Source organism: Bombus terrestris, chromosome 2, assembly GCF_910591885.1.
Source record: "Bombus terrestris chromosome 2, iyBomTerr1.2, whole genome shotgun sequence".
Taxonomy (NCBI): Eukaryota; Metazoa; Arthropoda; class Insecta; order Hymenoptera; family Apidae; genus Bombus; species Bombus terrestris.
In genome coordinates, this window is record NC_063270.1 from 15,039,302 (window position 1) to 15,061,871 (window position 22,570).

A 22,570-nucleotide genomic window follows, 5' to 3' on the forward strand; every position below is an offset into this window, starting at 1 on the left:
TTTGAAAATTTAAAAATTTGAATTTTTGAAAATTTGAAAATTTGAAAATTTGAAAATTTGAATTTTTGAAAATTTGAAAATTTGAATTTTTGAAAATTTGAAAATTTGAACATTTGAATATTTGAAAATTTGAAAATTTGAAAATTTGAATATTTGAAAATTTAAAAATTTGAATTTTTGAAAATTTGAAAATTTAAAAATTTGAATTTTTGAAAATTTGAAAATTTGAATTTTTGAAAATTTGAAAATTTGAACATTTGAATATTTGAAAATTTGAAAATTTGAAAATTTGAAAATTTGAATTTTTGAGAAGTTGAAAATTTGAATATTTGAAAATTTGAATTTTTGAAAATTTGAAAATTCAAAAATTTGAAAATTTAAAAATTTGAAAATTTGAATATTTGAAAATTTGAAAATTTAAAAATTTGAATTTTTGAAAATTTGAAAATTTGAAAATTTAAAAATTTGAATTTTTGAAAATTTGAAAATTTGAAAATTTGAAAATTTGAATTTTTGAAAATTTGAACATTTGAACATTTGAATATTTGAAAATTTGGAAATTTGAAAATTTGAATTTTTGAAAATTTGAAAATTTGAATATTTGAAAATTTGAAAATTTGAATTTTTGAAAATTTGAAAATTTGAAAATTTTAAAATTTGAAAATTCAAAAATTTGAAAATTTGAATTTTTGAAAATTTGAAAATTTGAAAATTCAAAAATTTGAAAATTTGAATTTTTGAAAATTTGAAAATTTGAAAATTTGAAAATTTGAATATTTGAAAATTTGAAAATTTAAAAATTTGAATATTTGAAAATTTGAAAATTTAAAAATTTGAATTTTTGAAAATTTGGATATTTGAAAATTTAAAAATTTGAATTTTTGAAAATTTAAAAATTTGGATATTTGAAAATTTGAAAATTTGAATATTTGAAAATTTGAAAATTTGAAAATTTAAAAATTTGAATATTTGAAAATTTGAAAATTTAAAAATTTGAATTTTTGAAAATTTAAAAATTTGAATTTTTGAAAATTTAAAAATTTGAATTTTTGAAAATTTAAAAATTTGAATTTTTGAAAATTTAAAAATTTGAATTTTTGAAAATTTGAAAATTTAAAAATTTGAATTTTTGAATTTTTGGAAATTTAAAAATTTGAATTTTTGGAAATTTGAAAATTTGAAAATTTAAAAATTTGTATTTTTGGAAATTTGAAAATTTGAAAATTTAAAAATTTGAATTTTTGAAAATTTGAAAATTTAAAAATTTGAAATTTTAAAAATTTGAAAATTTGAGTTTTTGAAAATTTGAAAATTCAAATTTTTGAAAACTTGATGAGACGCTGAATCGCCTAACAAACTATTAACTTGCACGGGCGTGGCACAAAATCGCATAATTTACTTTTAGCGACAAAATCCTTGGCTATTACACGGAGTTTATGCAGTGTGCTACGCTACGCGGAGAAGCTCGTTTCACAAATGATCGAGATCGATTGAAGCGAACAACTAGTATCCATGGTAGCCCGATCTACTGACCGCTTTCTGATTTCGTTCTACGTACAACACACCCTTGGGCGATGTGCAAAATAAACGCGCCAGCGGATCGTTTTCGCCAGCGATATATACGCGTGAACGAGTACGAAACCCCGAATCGATTGCCAGAGAAATGACCCGCGAAGTGTAACCTGTTCAATGAAATTACGTTATTATACGCTACAAACCTTGAAACCACCAGCTTCGACAGCTATCTTCTAATCAGAGACTTGTATTTAACGCTTTAAGAAAATATAATGGTTGTAGTATCTTTTTTAAAGAGAACTTTATGGTGAGGAGAATAGTATGGATTCTTTTGCATGGTACAACCAGATTTGGAATTTTTATATATTTATTTTGATATATGGCATAGAGAATGCATGTAATATGCAAGAATATACTATACATGTATAAGATTTTTAAAATATTGTACGTCCCTCAAAGAAAATGCACTCGAGGCATGAAAGCAAGAGACATACTCTGTATGTTTCTCTTCTATGCAATTTGTTGTATATATAATTTATACATGTGTTTGCTTATCTTGATTAATAAGGAAAATAACGCGTGCTTTATTTTAAAAAGTACATCGAAGAAGATAAGCTTTACTAGAATGTAGTCAATCAGACCTGCGTATTCCTTTCAATGTGTCTCCTCTTGTGCGATGCACAATTACTGATATTTAACTAGTGAGATATCTCTATTCAAATTCCACTTCTTCAAGTGTATAATGTATAAAACTGAATTATGAATAAAATGAATTTGCATAAACACAGGCGATCTAAATAGAATGTACAAGTGCCTTCTATAAGACGAGCAAATGTTTATTGGCACTCGCCACCCTCCGTTATTCCAAGATGAGGTGTGTTCGATGGAGATCCGAACTGCGAGAAGCTGCGACGAGACGAAGCGAGAGAGGCAGAGGAAACAGGGAGTCATGGTAATTTGATTAATTCGACCCAACTGAATTAGGATTTGTCCGTTATCCGGTGTGCTCGAGGTAAACGTCAAAGGGCTCGAGTGTCGAGCACAATGGCGACGTAGCTCCCTGTCTCTTTTGTTCGCTCGCAAAATGACTACGTAGCAATACACAGTGGCTCTTGCCTTAGTTTCGTCGTTGGATAAACCACTTTCGTCTCTCTAAGAAACAAGCGAATAGAGCAATCTTGGAACTTGCCAATTGAAACATTCGTCGGTTATTGTTTGTTTTAATTACATCGTCGTAGCACGGCCCGTCCACGCGCGATATTGTCGTACAAAGGTATCTGTACCGTTGTTGTATCGTTGACGAGATGTAGTTTAATTAGAAAATTATTATTGGACAAATGATTCTATTCTTTATAATCGCTGTCTCATAGTCACATTATAAATCTTAATCGGTTTTTGAAGCCGATTTGCAACACTGAAACTAGTTTCTGTAATTGACCTATTTCATGAAACTATCTTGTTACTTGACAAATTCTTTGTCTTTAGATTCCTTAATTTTTGAACTATAAGACGGATTAAGGATTTCCACATTGATAGAAGCTCTTCTGTTATCAAGCAGTAAAATATATTATTGTAATTTTTTAGCAGATAGGTGATTTAGATTCATAATCTAGTGCTTTCATCGGAAGATAGCGAGTTTTCCCCTAGTTATTAATTCATCGCTAACTTGAACACCTTGGTAAGAGTCACACGGTATTACTACAAATCGACCAAAGTATTATGAGCAGTATTGTATACTATGTACTATATAGGGTCTCGTGCAAACAACCCTCTCTCATCAAGGCGGGCCATTTTACGCCCTCACAAAGGTGTTTTGTACGATGAACACGCGACGTGAATTCACCGGACTTTTAATCCAACCCGCCGTTAATTCGCACGAAATTAACGATCGCATAAATGATTAATTAGCATGTGGAAGAAAAGGTCGCGTGTGGTGGACGTGTCCAATGGACAAATTCACGTTTTTAATCGTTTACACAGATGTCGCAATAACGGTACGCGATCGCGCTAATGCGGGGATGTCTGTTCATAAATCGTAATGGATTCAATGAAATCGCATGAATTTAATAATTCGATAAATCGCGCTAAGCGAATAAAACGTGGTCGGTAATAGGATTGCAAATAACATTTTAGCCGAATTTGACGACGCTTCTTGCATTATTTTCCCAATGCTCGCTAACGCGCCTGCATTAATTTCTGTCGAATCAATCTCGTACATCGTACACAAGATCGTACACAAGAACCATAATCGTTATACGATATAATTTTTCTGCGAAAAGTCGATCGACATCGCGTCGTTCGATCCACAGGAAGAGGAGTTCGACGCGGTAATTGCTCCGTAAGCGATATTCATGGCGGGAAGTCGGCTCGACGATACAATTCCAGAGTTAATTTTCCATCGATAAGCGAGAGGCTGGCGACTAGGTACGGAAATTTGACTTCAGGAACGACGCCACCAACCACGAATTAATGGTATCGATAAATTCGTAAATTGTATCCGCTCGAGTCTCAGAGGGCGCATTTCCTTTCATTAGATCCCTCGCGACGCTTGATTAACTGGCCTTAACAACCGTGCAAATATCTACCGATTCGTGACCAACAATTTCCCCTCTACACACATACGCTTTCTGCTTCACACGTACGATCCATGGTCGTGAGGAGGGTTTGCATTGGCGACGCCAGTTTACCCCGCAAAGCGTCAAAGACACGTACGAAATCGTAATACAAAGACATTTCTTATAATCGATGTAACCTAACGTTTCATAGCAAATGTCTACGAATTCGTGATCAACTTGATCGAACAAAATTGTATTCGACGTTGCTATCTGTAATTATCGGAGCAACGAATCCCAATCTAAAGGCACATACTGTAAGCGGTTGCGGTATCTGGATCGCGGCCGAATTCTCCCCTATGCGGTTAAGCGTGGCGTCCAACAGCCATTTACAACGGCATTAAACTTCCAGATCGCAACAAATTTGATAAGTGCCGGCACAAAGGGTCGGTGTACGGTGCTAGTCGAAACTTCATTCGAATCTATAACCTTGCAGCACAAAGTTAAGCCATTGGCGCGGAAAATTCTCGCCGACCTCCATTAAAACCGTTAATTTTCCCGGTCGACACGTAATATCCGGCGGCGTGTTATCGACACGGTATCGATCGATGTCCCCGACGCGCGTCACGATCCATCACGCGATGTAGACAACGTCGGTACGGCGCGCGTCCAGAGTGTGGGAAAGCATCGAACGTGTGTCGGCTGCGTGCGGGGAAGAAGTTTGCTGAATCTGGCAAACTTTAACCTCGATCACTTATGTAACAGAGTTACCAACGCTACATACGCTCACTCATCCGGACAAGATTTCGATTCATCCTCTTCGTTCCATTCGTGATTGTTTGATCTTCTGTTTCCTCTTCGATTTGGCGTTCCGTTTTCATGCGTAACTCCGCAGGCGGGTTTCCTCTGACGTACGTGTTCTTCTGTGGCGAATCGTGCGACAGAATTGCGGCATTCAACGAACCAGATCGGAGCTCGCTCATCCCGCTCTATTCTATTCGTCTCATCACGGTTTATAGTTAACAATTTCGAATTCCGACTGTATTTACATACAAACTTATATGCGCGACGCCACGCGGAAACTCCATCTAGTCTGTTGCAACTCACCTCCTCTTCCTGTGGTTGACTAAGCTAGATCGAAATGAGATTTCGCTCGTACGGAGCAGCGAAAGTCCGAACACGCGGCACGGGAACCAAGTTGGTCACGTAATCGCGGACAGGGGCTAAGTAGACAGGTGTCGACGATCTTCCAGAGAGCTGTGGGATATTGCAGCAATTCCTCGCTTAACCCATTGCGTTTCAAGCGTCAGCTACATCGCCAACAGCTTTTCGCCGTTACACGGAATTTGCAAAAATAATTTAATACTAAAATAATCGAATAATTTAATTGGCAAAATTATTAAACCAAAAGCTTGAACTCCAAGATATTTTCTTTCGTTTCAATAATATTCCTTCACACGCGTGATCAATTCATGCAGAGGTTATAGAGAAAATATGACAAGAGCTAGGAGAATCGGTGGCTGTTTCGACTCTTTCGATAAGAAATTCGTGGAAAGTTTTATTTTAGTAGAAAATTAATGGATTTTGAAACGGATTCGCGAAATTACTCTTTCGTGAAACGATTCGGACGTTTGTTTTAAAAGATATCACACTTTAAACGTTATGAAAATATTATGAAATGTATATTAATATGTTCATATACCGTTACATTTTGCAATTTTTAGATAAAATATTACTTTATACGTGACGGTAATATATATTAATGTAAACATGGTATTAGTAACGAAGATTTACAATTAGACTGCGGGTGATCATGCAAATTCATATTTATATAAACATGACTAAAGGAAACCATTTCTTTCTGCTACTTAACTAGAGATTTGCGTCGGCCATTAAATGTTATAAAAAGGTCTTTACTTTAAATATTTTACACATATAGTGCAATATTACGCATATCCTGTATATCTTCCATTTTTTAATTTCTCATAAATGCACAAACATACACATACACATGATATTTACAGCTGTAGCCAAATTGTACGATCAGAACTAATTGCGATAAAATATTGAATATATCCGATATTACAAAGAACCTTGATTATTCCGAAACAATTTCAATCATAATTGTCGTCGACGATTTTTGGAAAATGCGGACTTGGTTCAAATTATCGTGTCACGAACACTCGTGTCTCGTTACGTTAGCTATTTGGCCTAGCCATATAAAGTCATACATAGTATACGTAATTACAACAGAAATATGCTCGTGTACAAGAGATCTTTAATCTTTAAACAAAACCAAGCAGTTGTAGAACTAAAGCTATGCGAATATAATTTCAACGGAGTTTTGAAAAATCGTCCAGATTGGATGTTTAATATCACGTACCTATACGAAACGGATAATAATTAATTAAATAATTAATAACCATTTTTGTTCTCGAGAAACGCATGAGAGAAAAAAAATCCTCTGACAATGTAGAGGATCGACGAAAATATGCCAATTATTTTCAAGTGGTTTCAACGTATCGAGTCGACGTTCGATTCGATTCTATCATAAAGAATGCACAAAAGCCAGGCGACACTTGACCGACACTCTCATCTCATTATCTCTGTGTACCTAATTTCAGACTCGTATCGAGGTCTCAAATTGATTTTTCGTTACACGCGATGAGGGACATTGCCTTCGTTCACCTGGAATGCTTATCCTATTTTACATGGCCGATTGACGATAAAAAATCGATTATAGATAAAAACAATCGTGTGATTTAAGAGCGAATTTGATGAAAAAATAATAATAGCACTGAGGGTGTGAACCTATCGCCGGTGAAGGCGAGTTACTTTACCATTTTCGAGTTTTTAATCTCTGAACGAGAATAAATGATATTTATGATCACTAAAGTATTCTTGACACAGTTGTTAATGCGATAGCAATATCTTCGTTACGACGAGATAATGACATTTTTATGAAATTTGAAATTTCTAGTATTAAAATAAAGAGTAATTACATTTAAAAGGGCACGAAACCCGTTACTTTCCAATCAAACTGCGTACACTACTTTTTTTATGGAAATAACTAAAATTGACTGATCTTCGTTAATTTTCAATTCCATAATGATAAAAGCTTTCGTTTAAACTTTTAGGTACGATTAAATGTTGTGCAGGGTTGTTTCTCTGTACGGCAGAGTTCGACGCGAATTACGCGTAAACGATACAGCACTGCAATGTGTGAGGGATAATGCTGTTCTCTACGCAAGCACATTGGAATGAAGTTTTTGATAATTAAATTATAATTTTACTTAAAGATGTGATGCATATACTTGAACTTTTATAATTAACAATACAATTGAGTGTGATATATATCAAAGCACGGTACCACACATAGACGCACGTCATAATTTTCACACTGATGGCGCGATAGTGTTTTTACAAATGGCTCTTGGTTTTCTATTTCGAAGCGATATTTTGAGCTTGAAGATTCTAAAAAATTAGAAGAATACGGATCGGCATGTTATAAAGAGCATGTAGTAATGGTATATTTATTTTAACGAAAAGCAACAATTGATATCTGACACTGGCGTATCAAAATGATATCCGCGAAAGCCACTATAATAGCGCATCGTACCTAAAAGGTTAAAGGTCGGCGTCAATAGCAGTTAATATAATCCATTGCCTTTTTCCGTTAAGCCTCGTCACTGATAAAATCTGCTTAAGCTTTACACGTTAATAATTTCGGATAACACAGATCTAATAAAGAGAATAAAACAATTCCATGTAGCACAAACTGCAGCTACGTTCTAGTTTGGTCAACTTTCAAGCCAAATGCATTCTCCAAGTCTCTAAAAACAACAGGATATACGGTAACTCCCATCGTGTTGAAAATCGCGAGTAAATCCATTAGAGCACGTGTGCTAACACAGAGAAAAGTGCGAAAACACGCGTGCGAGGCGCGTGTGTATCGTTCGCTCGATTTTTCGCGCCCTCCGAATGGCACGTTAACGAAAGCTCGATCGTAGACTACGGAAATCTCGATAAACGATGCGACTTCCTGGATGATTCGTTTTGACGCAATCGGCAGGCAGGATCAGTGGGTGGTTATCGCCGCAGCGATGAAACGACGCTTATATCGTCTCTTCCTCCTTTCCTCCCTCGTTCGTTGTTGCGTAATTACCGCTGTCCTTGTTCGCGGATGAGAAAAATGACAGAGGGGAAGAGAGCCGCGCGTGTACACTCGACGAAGCACGCGACCCGTAATTATCGTGGTTTCAAACCGGTTTTGATTTATATCGGCCAGTTTACATAATACACGTGCGACCGATGAAATTTTTATCTTTCATTAAATTTTTGTTACGCGTCATTCGCGCGTTTGCCACGAAAATATGCCGACGAATGGCTGATCGTGGAGATCGAGGTCGTAGTTGATCATCGATCAGTGCATTGAAAATATTTATGTTCTCCTCCGTATACATCAAGCTCTCGACAATTTTGAGAGATAAAATTTTTATCGAACGACGGTTCGCAAATATTTGCACGTAATTAGAGAGTGTCGAAAGATTGGTAACGAGGTATCGTGTTTCGTTGGTGGAGATAAAATAAAAAATATATAAAATAGCACGTATCCGTATATAAAAATAATATGGCGTGGCCATGCTGTTTAAAAATGAAATATAAAAGTGGAAGGGAGACGCTGTAAACGACGAGTACTTGGCTATTTAGAAACGTGATTTATACGGTTGTTCCTTAAGTCAGGTGAACGATATCGTATAAAATTGCTCGGTGAAAGCTGCGTGCCGGGTTTCCAACACGGACATCTCAGGCAGATGGTTAGACACGAAGGCATCGTCTCGAACGAGGCAACCTCCATTTGTGGGAAACGAAGGGGGCTGGTTCCATTTATTTTGTCTTCTACCGAATGATCCATTAGCGGGAGCGTCGACTATCGGAATCTCGCGAACCACGCAATTCCAGTTTCGTTTTTCAACGGGAATCGAATAGACCTTGGTAGAGAAAATGCTGTTCGTGATCCTCGATTCGTTTAACCATGGCAACGACGCTGGAATTCCATTTCTTAATGATTGGTTGTTTTCGCACATTCATCCCCTCACTTTTGCCATTTAAGATAAGAGGAAATTAAAAAAAAACATGAAAGAAACATAAATGTACTAGATTTTCCAGGAACTTCGTAGCATTTTCTGTAATGAATATGTTCTGCGTTATATTCATCTTTCAGTCAAATATTTAAATACTTATTTAAATACTGTAATATGTATCGAATTGATTAATTAATAAGCTTTCGTTTTTTATTAAACCGATATCAGACGATAGTCGATATATTCGATTCTGTTTAATGTAGTTTTTATATTATAATTAATAACCATTTATTTCCATTTCTACCATGAGGCCAATTAAACGCTAAAAAATTTTAAATCCAACAATTCACATGGAATAACGTGAAATCTTGGAAGGAGTACTTAAAGGAATACGATTTTAATAAAATGAATCTGTTTGATACACGAAGGAGACGTCACCAGAAACGAACTATATGTGATCGAATAAGATACAAATTTTAGAAAAGATACGTTGCCTTCAAATTTTTCATAAATCTCGCTATAAACTTTTCGGACAATCCAATAATACGAAAAATTTTCTAAAGAGAAAGAAATATTTCTTTTCTATTTTCCAACAATCCATCGAAAATCGTAGAAAATTTACTATAACGACAACGATTGCTCCGTAAACTAAACCTTTGCCAATGAAATATCCATTGACCCGTGTTCAACTTACATTTGTCCGACATCGAGAAGCTCAAAGAGAAAAATAGTCGCGATGGAAAGAGACTAAAGCAAGTTTTGTAAACTGTTCCTGTATAAAACGGTTCCGGACAAACAAAGACACGAAAGTGCATCAGACGAAGCGACATACTAATCGACTCTCTGCGCGAGAAGTCTCGTCCGGTTCGTGGATAGGAACGAAGAAGGGAAGCGTATCGAATTGCTGGAGCATCCAAAGTCAGTGATTTACAGTAAGCTCGCGAGAGCCTGCCTATTGTTACCCTCTAAGAGAGTAGACGCTAATTAAATGGGAGGTAATTAACGAGACAGCTTGACCAAGCGGCCAATTAAACCAGGAGAAGTTTACGTATTACCTGCCACGAACGATTCGGAAATCGCTCATAGATCTAAGAGAGTCTTATCCATTCGTTTGCTCGGAAGTTCCATCGTCTTTCGGAAACCGGACTAAGTAAACATTGTTCGATACCAATTACATTGTGATCGATGAATTTACTTTGTAAATATCACGGTCACAATCATTCATGAGATCGTTGATTTTATTACACATTACTATAAGAATTTCTGTTGTAGATATATTAGGATAAATATAATTAAATATATTGAAACAATTCTAAGCAGCAATAGTGTCACATAATATAACATTGAGAAATAAAATTTGTTCTTTGTTTAGTGGGACGATTGCTTTACAATGAGTCTTGCTAAATTACACAATAATTATAATAATTGCTAAATTACACAAAAGATTGAGAAATATCATAGATAAACAGAGGGAAAATAATGTTTGTATCTAGTGCAGGTTCAAGAATTAACTCGAACACGCATTTCTCGTTCAATTCTCTCTTTCTATGTCTTATAATTTCTCGCGATCACTTTCTAACAAAACGAATATTTTCAGAACACCTCAACCCCCAAGCTTGGATGGTCACACACTCCTTTTTCGCGTCCTATGATGCACTGGATTTATCTAGTTGACTATACCGTTTGATATCCCATCACTATGGTTATTCAAAAATAACTCCCATAAATAACTCCCATAAATGGTTATTCAAAATTCCCCTTTTCATATTATTTTACAATACTCGGTTCAGTTACTCTTGTCCCAAACCACGAATGTGGTCATGTACCTTTTCTCCACCTCCTAATCTTCAATTCTCAAGCTTCCACGCATTTCTAGCAAATGAAACTCAATCACTTGCAAAAATTCCCAATCACGTCCAAAATTCCAACTGTCGTAGTAAAGATGTTTAATGATCGTGACAGTGTTCGGTCGCGTACGCGTCTTCGAAGCAGAGAATAATTTTTTCATTTCGTCGATGACTCACCAGTTTTCTAGCATGTGGTAAACGGTAAATTCCGCAATGCTCATGGTACAGAGGAAAAGCTGGCCAGATTAGTGAGTGGAAACACTCTGGTGTGCGGGCAGGGGTTGCAGAATGGTCTGTCCAATTTTGCGGTCGTGCTGCTTGAAATACCCAGAGATGTAGCGGTGGCATAAAGAGGAAAAGCAGAACGTGGGGTGAGGGCGAAAAAACACACTTTCCTGTAACCTCTTTTGGCAAGTATCACAGGCCAGGCTCGTGACAACTTTAACGAATTCCAACCCCGGGCGAAGAATTTTTAAAAAATCATTCCTTTGAAAAGGGGTAGCGGGGTTGTGAAAGGGGACCGCGGTCGCCACTCGGTTCCTCAACGGTGAGTTTCGAGTAAACACTTCGGTGTGAAGAAGCCCAGGCGGTCCCGAGTCGCGAGTAACAAACGCTCTCTCTGAAATAATGACATTCTGCAAAATGTGGCGAGCCTGTGCCACGAACGAGCCACGCTCGGTTGGAGCAACGAGATCGCTTTAGGCAGAGCTAAGCCAACGACTGCGCTGCTTGAGAAAGAGTTACGAAAATCTTGCTCATTTCGTGCTGCTTTCATCGTGGTGTGAACGCGTGCCTCTTTTCGCGTGAAGTTTGTTTACATACACGATCATGCGATATTACATGTATTATATAGCCTGGGACGTTCCCTGTTCTAGAGTCAAGTCAGATTGTGAGTAATCGAATCGTATATGATAAATGGAAAAACTTGTAATAAGATTCTGAATTTTTTTTTAATCTTTAATAATAATTCCTCATTAATTCGAGATATAAATGAAGTCGTCGTGAATTTTGCATGAAAGTGGACGATAATCTTTCATTTTTCCTTACGCTTCGATGCAAAGCGATACTGTTGCGATATCTTTTCCGATAAGTAGAAGTGTGATAATTATCAAGCTTGTCACCCCTGTAGAGCGTCAGAGTGCCATTGAGGGGATTTTTCTAAGCAGAAAGCGGAATAACGAGATGCCGGGTAACGCAGTGGCGACTAACAGCGTGAAAATTGGCGGAACGACTGGTTTCGTTCGATATTCCCTCGAGAGGATTGTCACGGAGCCGTGTCGCACGAGCGATCAGGCATTATTGTCTGCGAGCAAGGAGCGAGAAATCTTGCTAGAAAGACAAGGGGAATCGTTCAGAATCAAAGACAAGAACAATCAGCAAAGTGGCCAGAGAATATCACGAACTAAAAGAGTCGAAACGAAACCGCACAAATCACAGATGGAATGAACAGCGATACCGAAGGGAAGAGGGAGCTAAATTAAGGGGTGGCAGAAGGCAAAACGTGGAGGGATTCGAAGGGTCGGAGGTGGGTAAGCGTAGAGACGTATCTAGAGTCAGGAAAGCGAAAGCAATTAAGATAGTTACTTGGTTATGAGACAAAAAGGCCGAGCAGAACGAAGGTAGGAAGGTAATTACCGTGGTAACGGCTTGCCAAGGCCGTGCGACTGCATCCCGTGGAGTGGTGCTGGCTCCTGGGGAAATTAGTGCTGGAAAAATTCATGCCCACAGAAGATTTGCGTAAATTAATTTACGCTGGCGAACCGGTCGGCTACGCGAAGAAAGGGGATGAAATTCAATTTCTAGATGGCGATGGATTCTTACCTTGGTCAAGATCGGTACACGATTCCGTTTTTAGAGAAGATCGGTTAATGCTCTAGAACTGTCGGAAGGACATAGTATCTAGTGACATTTGGCTGGTTAATTCATAAAAATGCTATCGTTTACAGGATGGTTGAGAATTAAGTTGACAAAATACAGGTAGAGAGGAAGGACGTGCTATTTCGATCGTGTTAGTCGACCAATTCGTTCAGAATTGGAACGATCTTCCGGCGCGTGCAGGATTTCTGCTGAAACCGAGCGAACGGAGGAGAAAAGTTCGATGTTGAGACACGTTCCGTAGCCGCGTTCGTCGATGTAATTAAGGAGGAAGCCGGATTAATCGGAACGATAGCGCGAAAGGAAACACGAAGTTGTCGTCTCTTCTTTTCTTCTTCCTTTCTTCTCGCTCTCGGTTTTCCATCGAATAGCTGCGCTGCTTCTTTTTGTTGTTTTCTCATTCTTCGTCTGATCTCCCGACGAGTCTGCCCGATACTTTCTCGACACGGCGCGGCATCCGTATCTTTCTATTTATTTGCATTTACCCGGGCAAGTCGGTTAAATACCGTGATCTATATCCTGTCTGGGGATAAAATGCCGTGATCCGTGAACGAAAAACGACGAAGAAATCGCGTCCGAAGCGTCCTCCGCCTCGCTCGTTAGCCGAAGCACGCGAAAAATGGAACGTCTCTCCTCTTTTCACTCTACGTTTTCTCTGTCGGATACACTGCATCGAACGCGTAATTTCGTTCAACGTGTTCGCGGCCCCGAGAAATCACGTCGAGAGACGCGATGACTTTAAAAATAACAACTCTAATTGCGTTTAATTACGCCAAGTACTGGGAACTCGAATGGTCGAAGGGTCTCGCCTACGTATCTCGCCCCCTCTATGGAAAAAACGCGCCAACTCGTGGCCTAAAAATGCTGGTTTTAACTATTCAATTAAAGCAGCGACCTTGTTAATGAGCTGAAATTTTCTTTGCCTACATTTCCATGATATCGTATCCTCGCGCGATTATACGAAGTAACCGCGGTCAGATGGTACCGTAACAAGACCCATTTCACAACAGTCTAATTACACGGTATAGATCGTTGAGAAACAATGAAACAAGTTGAAATAGGAAGAAATCTTCCTCCGACGCATTCAGCTCGATTCCACCCGTTCCCTTGAACTTTTCCGTTTCTCCGTACACCCAGTTCGATATCTGTTACCATTTTCCATCCCTGTGCTGTCTCTCGCTTCAGAAACGGAAGCCTACATAATGGCACGTTTCTTCCTGCAATGGTTGAAACACCGACGACTCACGGTACTATTTCCGCGGCTTTAAACACCGTTGATATTTCATCGCTTGGAAAGTTGATTTCGAGAAGCTCGCCTGATTCACGGCTCATTTCCTCTACTCTGCTTTCCCTTTGTAATGAGAGTCCGGTACGATAGATGTATCTTTACGAAGATAGAAAGCTGCTCGTCGAATATTTTCTAATTTTTCATCGTAGCCTCGAGTGAAAATCGGGGACAGCTTTTTTCAACGATTCTTTTCTATCGAAGTAAAGCTCGCAGGTTCGAATAAAGATCATGTGACGCAAAGTTGATGAATACCACAAACCAGACGCTACTCCGGACAAGCGTCGGTGGCGTAGTAGATTTTTTTGCCGCGCTGTCACAGAACAGGCGAGAATGTCGTCTAATAACGTGACGTAGGTGACACGAGAACGGGTCGCTCGAACGCTTTATGGCCGCGCTTCTGACGAAGTTCAAAGAGTAACGAGCCACGTTAACATTTCGTCCCGGTTGCGGCGCAAGTTCATAAAGCGTTGGCGTTTCTTTGATGCGGCTGCCGTATCGCGTGCAGAATCCCATTCCCAGTCGTTGAACGATCAGGGATCACGCGGACAGACGGCTATATTTTCTTCCTGGTGGCGGTCTGTATGGCACCATCGTCGATGATGCTGTGGCAGGCGCGTGTTACCAAGTGTCCGGTGAGAAAACTTTTTACATTATGTTAACCTACGCGCGAAATGGCCTTCCGTGAAGTAGGTGGAAAACGCGCTAGGCCGACAAAAACTTTCCTTTCCTCTTCGAATAACGCGATCCTTCAAAAGGAGCTGTTCCTTGTTTGTTTTCCTGTTTCGCCCGAGTCTCTGTGTTTCCTAGTATCGCCCTCAGCCTCCCCTTTTCACAAGTAAAATATATATCACGGAATAAGGCACTCGACTTCCTGATAATGGAGGCACAGTCTCGATTCACTCGGATCGTTTAATATACTTCTTTGTGCGCCTTGCTTGAACGCGTTTCTATCCGTTTGAACTGCTTCGAGTTAAGGGAAGGTTATGACACGACCGCTTGAATTTCAAACGTTTCCTTGCTATTCGCGAACCACGTCGACTAAAGGAAATCCCTTTACGCGTCGTAATTTGGTTTGGAGTAAACAAGAAAACGCACGTCAAGCCCGACTCTGCACTCCTTCCTTCGGAAAGGGATTTAGCGTGATTCGCTTTCTTTCGGATCTCCATCCAGGTAGAAATTTTATCCGGCCGTTTTAACGTATGCAATGATCGTATTTTTCTTAAGCAGTGTAGAGCGAGCGATCTATATCTTTTACATGGGCATGTAAAGAAATTGCTATCTGGAATAATTTTGTAGTGAAAAAGCGAATACAACATTTGAAATATTTAAATTGAGCTAAACGAGAAAACGTTTCTTTTTGAGAGAAGATAGAAAGGATTATATTCTTGCTAAATGGTTTCAGGATAGTTGTTATATCGGTTTCGATATTGAAAAAACATAATACTCTATACAGCACAGAGAGTAGCACCCATATTAACAATTCTTTTGTTAAAAAAATATACGCAATTTAAAGTCCATAATACACATGAAACGTGTCGATTTTTTCAGTTCAAGGAATTTTAGTTTTCAGACCTTCCTCGTTAATATTTGATCTTTGATAAGAGTACATTTCGAGGAAATTCACAGAATGGTGAAAAAGTAGCAACAGAAAACCAAGTCGTGGATATTTGCTGCACTGTATACGTTGTGAATTTCGCATAGAAATAGACATTAAAAGGTAAAGAAGAATTACAGAGAAAATATCGATAATTGAATGTTATACCAAACGTTTAGCAAAGAAGCGACAAAACTTACGAGACCTAATCAAGCGTTTCCTTTTTTAAATATTTAAACAGCAGCGTAAATATTTCTAGAATTTCAAATCAGGCGAGAAACATTTGTGTTTTCATCTTCCTTTATACACTTTCCTGCAGCGAATCATGGAACTCTCGTAGCCAGCTGCAATTGTTCCTAGTTTTTACGATCGGTCCGTATGGACGTGCGACACGAGCGCCTGTAATTCCGTTCGTCCCAGCACGGACGATATTCTTGCACGCTGCATACGACACTTTATCCCTATCGTCTCGTTTCCCTCACTCGATCGGCCAGCACTTGGAACAGCTGCACGGACGGACATCATTTCTCCGATGCACGTTCCCGTAGCTCTCCTCGAATCGACGAAAAGCCCCGAACGTTGAAAGACGGAAACTGGTCATAGATGGGAAGAGAAGGAACGCGTTTAACCCAAAGCCGAAGCTGTCCGCACGAGCGCCGAATAGCTCTGGATGTTCGTGCAAAGTATGTCGGAAAAACTGGTTTTAGAATGAAAGAAGAAGTATAGGACGTTGAGCTCTTGGATGCCGATGTTGAAGCACGGATTGATTCAAGTAGTAGAAAGCGGAATATACGCGGCGTATTCCTCGGGTTTATTCTTTATAATTCTTTTTATTTGTTATTTCCTGAGAAAATACATATTTAGAGTTGGATGCTTGAAGAGGATTAGAAACTTTTTAATATTATTTTTCGATCCGTTATTTAACGTATATTAACATATATTCTAAGGTATAGATGCACTCGGAATCGTTAAAATATAAATGAATATAGTGAAATTGACAACTAACAATCGTTCTAAACCGTAAGAAATTTAAACAATTCGCTTTATTTTACTGATACGAAACGTATGAGAAATTACTATCCCGAGGAAGTAGATTATAATTATAAATTCTTTCGCAAACACAAGCATATAGATTAACATAGAAAGATGAAAAAATATCACATATACATAGTGAAGCTTTCTCTTTGTATACGTAACTACGGTTACCCGATAAGCCTGTAATAACGATAGAACGCAACATGTGCATCAGCAACAGCAGAATTACCGAGAATCGGAATTCTCATTTTCTTTAAATTCTACGAAGCATCACAAGAACGCGAAATTCGATATCGTCCCTTGAAATAATCGGAAGCTCTATTTCGGTCGTTTAGCGATTAGCAGAAACGCGGTAGCAAGCTGATTGGTGTACCAAAGTTATAATGCAGCCGATGAAATTATAGTAAAGTCGTCTCGACGTAATTTCCATCGTAACTTCCGGTCAGAACTACGAATCGATGCGGAATGTCGGATGGTCAAAGTTCAACCAAATTCGCAGAACCATTGGGTGGTCGTTGATCGCTGGCTATGCCGGAGAAAATCGGTCTGCGTCACTGGAAAAGAGGATTGAACGGATACTACATACGATCAGTGGTGTGTATGGTAGAGTATCGAACGTACGACGAAGAAACAGAGACAGAAATAGCGGTGCGGAGCGAGAGTTGGACAAAGAGGTGAACAGCGGCACAAACCAGAAATGGGTTTACAGAGTCGACATGGGCTAAGTTGCACTTTATGCACGTATGAATACGCGTGAACCGAATGCTCGTACAGCGCACGCTCACGGTCCAGTTTATCAAAGATTGGAGATGGAATCGTTTCGTGAATCACGTCATAACGGCCTTTCGGTTTTGAAGAACGCGATTTCGCGATCGAACCAATCCCCCTAGCCGCTCGGTCAATTCGATACTATTCCGTTACCTCGCTATCTCTCTCTCTCTCTCTCTTTCCTCTCTTCTCTCTCTTTTTTTCACACGCTGGAAAAATCGCTCGCTGATTCAATGGAGCCACCGTGGCTCGAAATCGTGGCGAGCCATTCGCGAAAAATGAAAAAAACCGCGCAGAAATTTCGTCGAACGGCGAAGGCGGTGAAAAATGTGAAAGCCGTAGACGAAAGTTCGTGACGATGGTCTAAAATGAGGAAAAGCAAGAGTTTTAATTCGTCGTTCTCTTTTCTGCTTACGACGAACACGACCTCGAAACTTGAGAAATATGGAAACTGCCGTTCCAATACCGTTAATTGATCGGCTTCTTGTTGGAATCCGCGTAACTAGGGCCAAGGGAAACAGTGGGCAGAAATAATAGACCGTAGCCGCGCCGCGATTACTACGGTTAATCGAAGTATGCACACTGGCTCGAAGATAACCGATGTTTAGCTGGATCGTTATCGAAACTCGAGGGTTTAAGGGAGGGGAGTTACTGCACGAAGGAAGGGAGATAGGAATCGACTGTTGTATATCGACGTTATCCTTTCATTTATTTTCCGCTATGATCAAATTGTTTTCTCTTGCTACGCTACCGATGAACATTAATGAAAGTCGTTGAAAGTAGCAACAAGAAAGAGCGCCATATTACCTTTTGCGTGAAATGCAGCAAACTTGAAACAAGACAATCGAGAATTTGGAAAAGAAGTTAATTACGAAGAAAGGAAGATAGGGCTATAGACGTTGGCAATTATAAATCGGTTAGTATCCTTGACTATGATAATTAAATTACAGTCGTTCGTGATTATGCATTTATGAGAGGGTTGCAAGTACAAGAATCTACAGAATGCTGATATACGTAAACACACAAAGTGACCCAAATAAACTGCTTATTGTAAAATTAAAAAAGCTGAACAGGTCTTTAAAGCAGTCTTACTTTTTTATGGGATCATGAAATTACCTACATATTTGCATAAACATCCGCAGTACAGCAATAACATTATACTACGTAATTTGTCATCATCTTGCAACGCAGTACACCATTCTGCTATTACGATCGAATTTGCTGTTTTTGCCTGTCATCAACGAAAATGAATGGTGGAAGTAATGTAAGTCAATGAAAGGAAGTAATGAATGTCCAAGATAGAAGGGCACCGTAATTCGTCTTAAACATAGTAAATCCGTAACCAGTACAATTTCGAATCAAGAATACAATCGTTTAATGTAACCTACCGTCTACGTCGTTGCAAGATTGGCATTAGCGTTGACCTTGTCTCAATTCGAACACGTAGCTCGTAAATTCAAATCGCGGCGTGTCCCTTTTGTTCCGAGATCTGGCGGGCTCCGTACCGACACAGAATCAGCGTCGCAAGGACTATCCGAAAACAGGGAGCAGTTGAGCTAATTGGACTCTTTGCCAGGGAGTTTGACTCGAAATTGCTTCGTAACGCGAGAGACACCGAGCGGAAGCGCGCTTAGCGCCCGCGCCCGTTTCAAGAAAGTGCAGTCGTTGCCATTTGATCCGTCTCGTTGCATTTAATCTGCTCGAATGTCGCTGGTTACGCGTCCTGTACCGCCTTGCTGTCCTAACGAAGGAGAATCAAATTGTTCGGAAGAGAAAATTTGCAAGATGGTTTCATCTAAACAGTCGGATCTTTCCATCGTGTGTTTCGTGACAGCTGAATTAATTGTAGGTTGATAGTTACAAGTCAGGTGGTTTTAAAGCCAAGTTAGGTAACTGAGTGCAGGAAAACTCAAACCTGGTCAATGCAAAATACCTATACTTAGGTACGCACTTTCTCTTCCCTTATTTTCGCCCCATAGACGCATTAATCGGTCGAAAACAGAATCAATAGGAAAACTAAACAACTATCTTCAGCATCCCATAGTCATTATAGTCATTATAGTCATCCCTAGTCATAATAGTCATTTGATCAAAATAGAACTAAACTTATCGTATGTACGCATCGCCAAACGCTCAAACTTCTACAAAATTTCAAACAACAGTCTCAGATTCCTAAAAAATGTCGAGTACCACGAAATAGGTCTCTCCAAAATGCTCATACCCTTGCAAGATACACGTTCGAATTGAAAAATGAATAAATAGAAAATACTGGAAATGTAAAGATCGTCTCATCGTTAATTTACACGAGGAAACGCGATGTGATATTACTTTGAGCAACATAAATCCATTGTCTGTGCTTAACTTCGTTAACGTAACCGTGTCGCATCAATATATCTGCCGAACTCGCGAAATGTTGAAACTTTGAAACGACACGAGACGACTGGTCACGGTCATAAGAATCGTCCAGAGTAGAAAGCGTGGAAAGGAAGCTCGTTTTATCTGACCTCTGGCGAAATGGTCCTGACGCAGCCCGATCGTGTAGATCCTCACAGTCCACGGATAGAGTTAGCTTTCTTTGTTTTTTATTCTCGCGATAACGGCCACGACGTGATGGACGAACAATGTCTCTGTTTCCAGATTCCATGGTGGGAGAGATGGTCGTCGAGGCTGGGAAAAACGTGACGCTGAATTGTCCAGGGGTGACAGAGAATTCTCTCATACTGATGCTCGAATGGCGGGTTAACAGCATGCAGCTGCTTGAGTACAGCAGCAACACTACCATCGTATGGAACCATCAGAACAGGGTGTCGTTGTCGTTGAAAAACTACGCGCTCCAGTTCCATCCGGTCACCGCACAGGACACCGGAGAGTACACTTGCTTGGTGAACAGCCGCAGCATGCCGGAGGCTGTTATCAGTCTAATAGTTCATGGTGAGTGTTCATTCTTTTTTAGTGTTTCTTTACGTTTCACGTCAGTCTACTCGATTTCGCTTTGATTCGGTTTTGCGCAACATAGAAATCGTTTCACGAAGATTGTCAAACGTCGATTGAAATACCGTCAAGCGTGGAAATAAATTAAATTGCTATAAAACGGAGCTTGTCCCTTTTCTGTCCATGGAAAAATTGAGCTTGTAACGATCGAAATTGCCGTACATTGGGCCACACTTGGCCATCGTAAAAATAATCACGACAAATCCTGCCGAGTCTCTCGATTTAATCTGTCAGGATTGTCCCTCTCTCGCGAGTAAATTAAAAATTAACCTGGTCTCGCGTACCTCGTCGCTTGGCACCGCGCCAAACGGACCAAATGGGTCAGTATATTTGCGTTTTAACCTTGGCGCTCCATAATTCTTCTCGGCCTTTTTGAAACCATGATTCGCATGTACGTACCCATTTATAAAATTCTGACGATCCAATCCAACATTGCAGTGAAAAAACGTTCACCTGTTCTTTTTTCTGGATCTCGCGCAAAAGCTAGAAAATAGAATATTTGTCGTAAAACAATGTGAACTAGCTGAAATTGAACGATTCTGAGGAATTATGTAAGCGGAACGTGGTCGGGTCATGCACCGTGGCAAATTTTGCAAGTCTTATTATTTTAAAGGGGGCCATCGAAAGAGTGGTCGGGTAACTAACGAAGGCAATTTTCGAGTCTTGCAAGGCGCGCCGTTCAGCCGTGCGGTAACCGAGCTCCTGGCAACTTCAATCCCTCGTTCCTTCAACGATATTGGATAAACTTGCGAGCCAGCGGGGCTAAATTTCCGGCGTAATGTAAAGGCAATTTACATCGTCGTTCGGATAATCGAGGAAACTCTGGCGAACGAGCATCGAAATTGTACATCGACCGTTCGAAAGCTTTTGGATCTTTCGCCGTTACGTTCGAGTTACTACGTCCGACAAGGACGCATCGATAAATCGTTTATCCACCGAGGAAGGGGCGGTTCTTTGGCTAAGAAATTTTTTTTTCCCGATCCTGAGACTGGTCGAGAGTCACGAGTAAGCGCCAAAGACGTTTCCAACTTTCGAATGCGTTTCTTCTGTTTCTCGGTGTTGTTAAAAATGAAGAAAACTTTCTCGGGGCAGCTATGTTGCTTTTAGCCGGTAACTGTGCACAGAAGGAGCCCTGGGACCACTGGGAATTCTCTGCGAGTTGCACATCGATCGTTCCTCCCTTTGAACCGTGTTGGAAACTAAAAATCCTATAGTTAGTGTACTCTCTGTAGTTTGATGGAACCATCCGACTTGCAAGCTAACGGTGCCTAAAACCTAGCGAACGACCATAGTTCCCTGCTCGTCCTTTCGTTGGACATATCGCGTAGGGAAATTAATCGATCCTTTTTCCGCCGCGTAATGATTTTCGTTCTTTCGTTCGTGCGCCAACGTCTAGCAATTTGTATTTACCAAACTGGATGGGAAACTAGTCCAAGTTTATACGAAGTTCGCGATGTCGACTAAAGGGGAAAAGAGATAAATGTGGACGCGAAAGGGAGAACGAAGGAGAGGGATAACGTGATAACATTCTTCCTAACTATCTCGTTGCCCTTCTAATGTTTTATTTTACACGTGAGTTTCCCTTCACTTGTCGCGGTATGTTTGCCGTAAGTATTTATGGCTGATTTGAATTCGTCACGTGCTACCTACCGCGTCAAAAGCTAACTTTTCCGAGCGTCCCATAGGCGTCGGAATCGTGGGAGTTCTCGTTAAAACTTCGCCCCGCATAACTTGACTGAAAGTTCCGCACGCGCGCGCGCGTGCATCTCTTACTCAGAAAGACAGAGGGAGAAAAAGAGAAACCGAAGCCCCTATCGCGTTATGTCTCGGTCATTTGCATTCAATGCACGATCCGCGACTCCATTTGAATAAGAAGTTCGCCGCGGTTGAAACGAACTGCATCGAAAAAAATAAATTCAATATTTTCCCCGAGATTCTTTCTTCCATTGCCTGTATCCGGCAAACTAACGACATTTTCGTGGATGATTAGCGACACGATGCTTTCGTCGTTTCTCTCGTGA

The 22,570-nt window shown here is 39.7% G+C and overlaps 1 protein-coding gene across 4 annotated transcripts in view; it reads left to right on the forward strand.

Annotated features, from left to right (window-relative positions):
- The window catches only part of LOC100643312 (tyrosine-protein phosphatase 99A), a 427,034-nt gene that overhangs the window by 141,670 nt on the left and 262,794 nt on the right, over positions 1 to 22,570 (forward strand). For all 4 annotated transcript variants that reach the window (XM_048413708.1, XM_048413707.1, XM_048413710.1 and 1 more), the window contains exon 2: positions 20,196 to 20,489. In XM_048413708.1, coding sequence (XP_048269665.1) covers positions 20,196 to 20,489 — 294 coding nt within the window. The remainder of the gene's footprint in view (positions 1 to 20,195; positions 20,490 to 22,570) is intronic.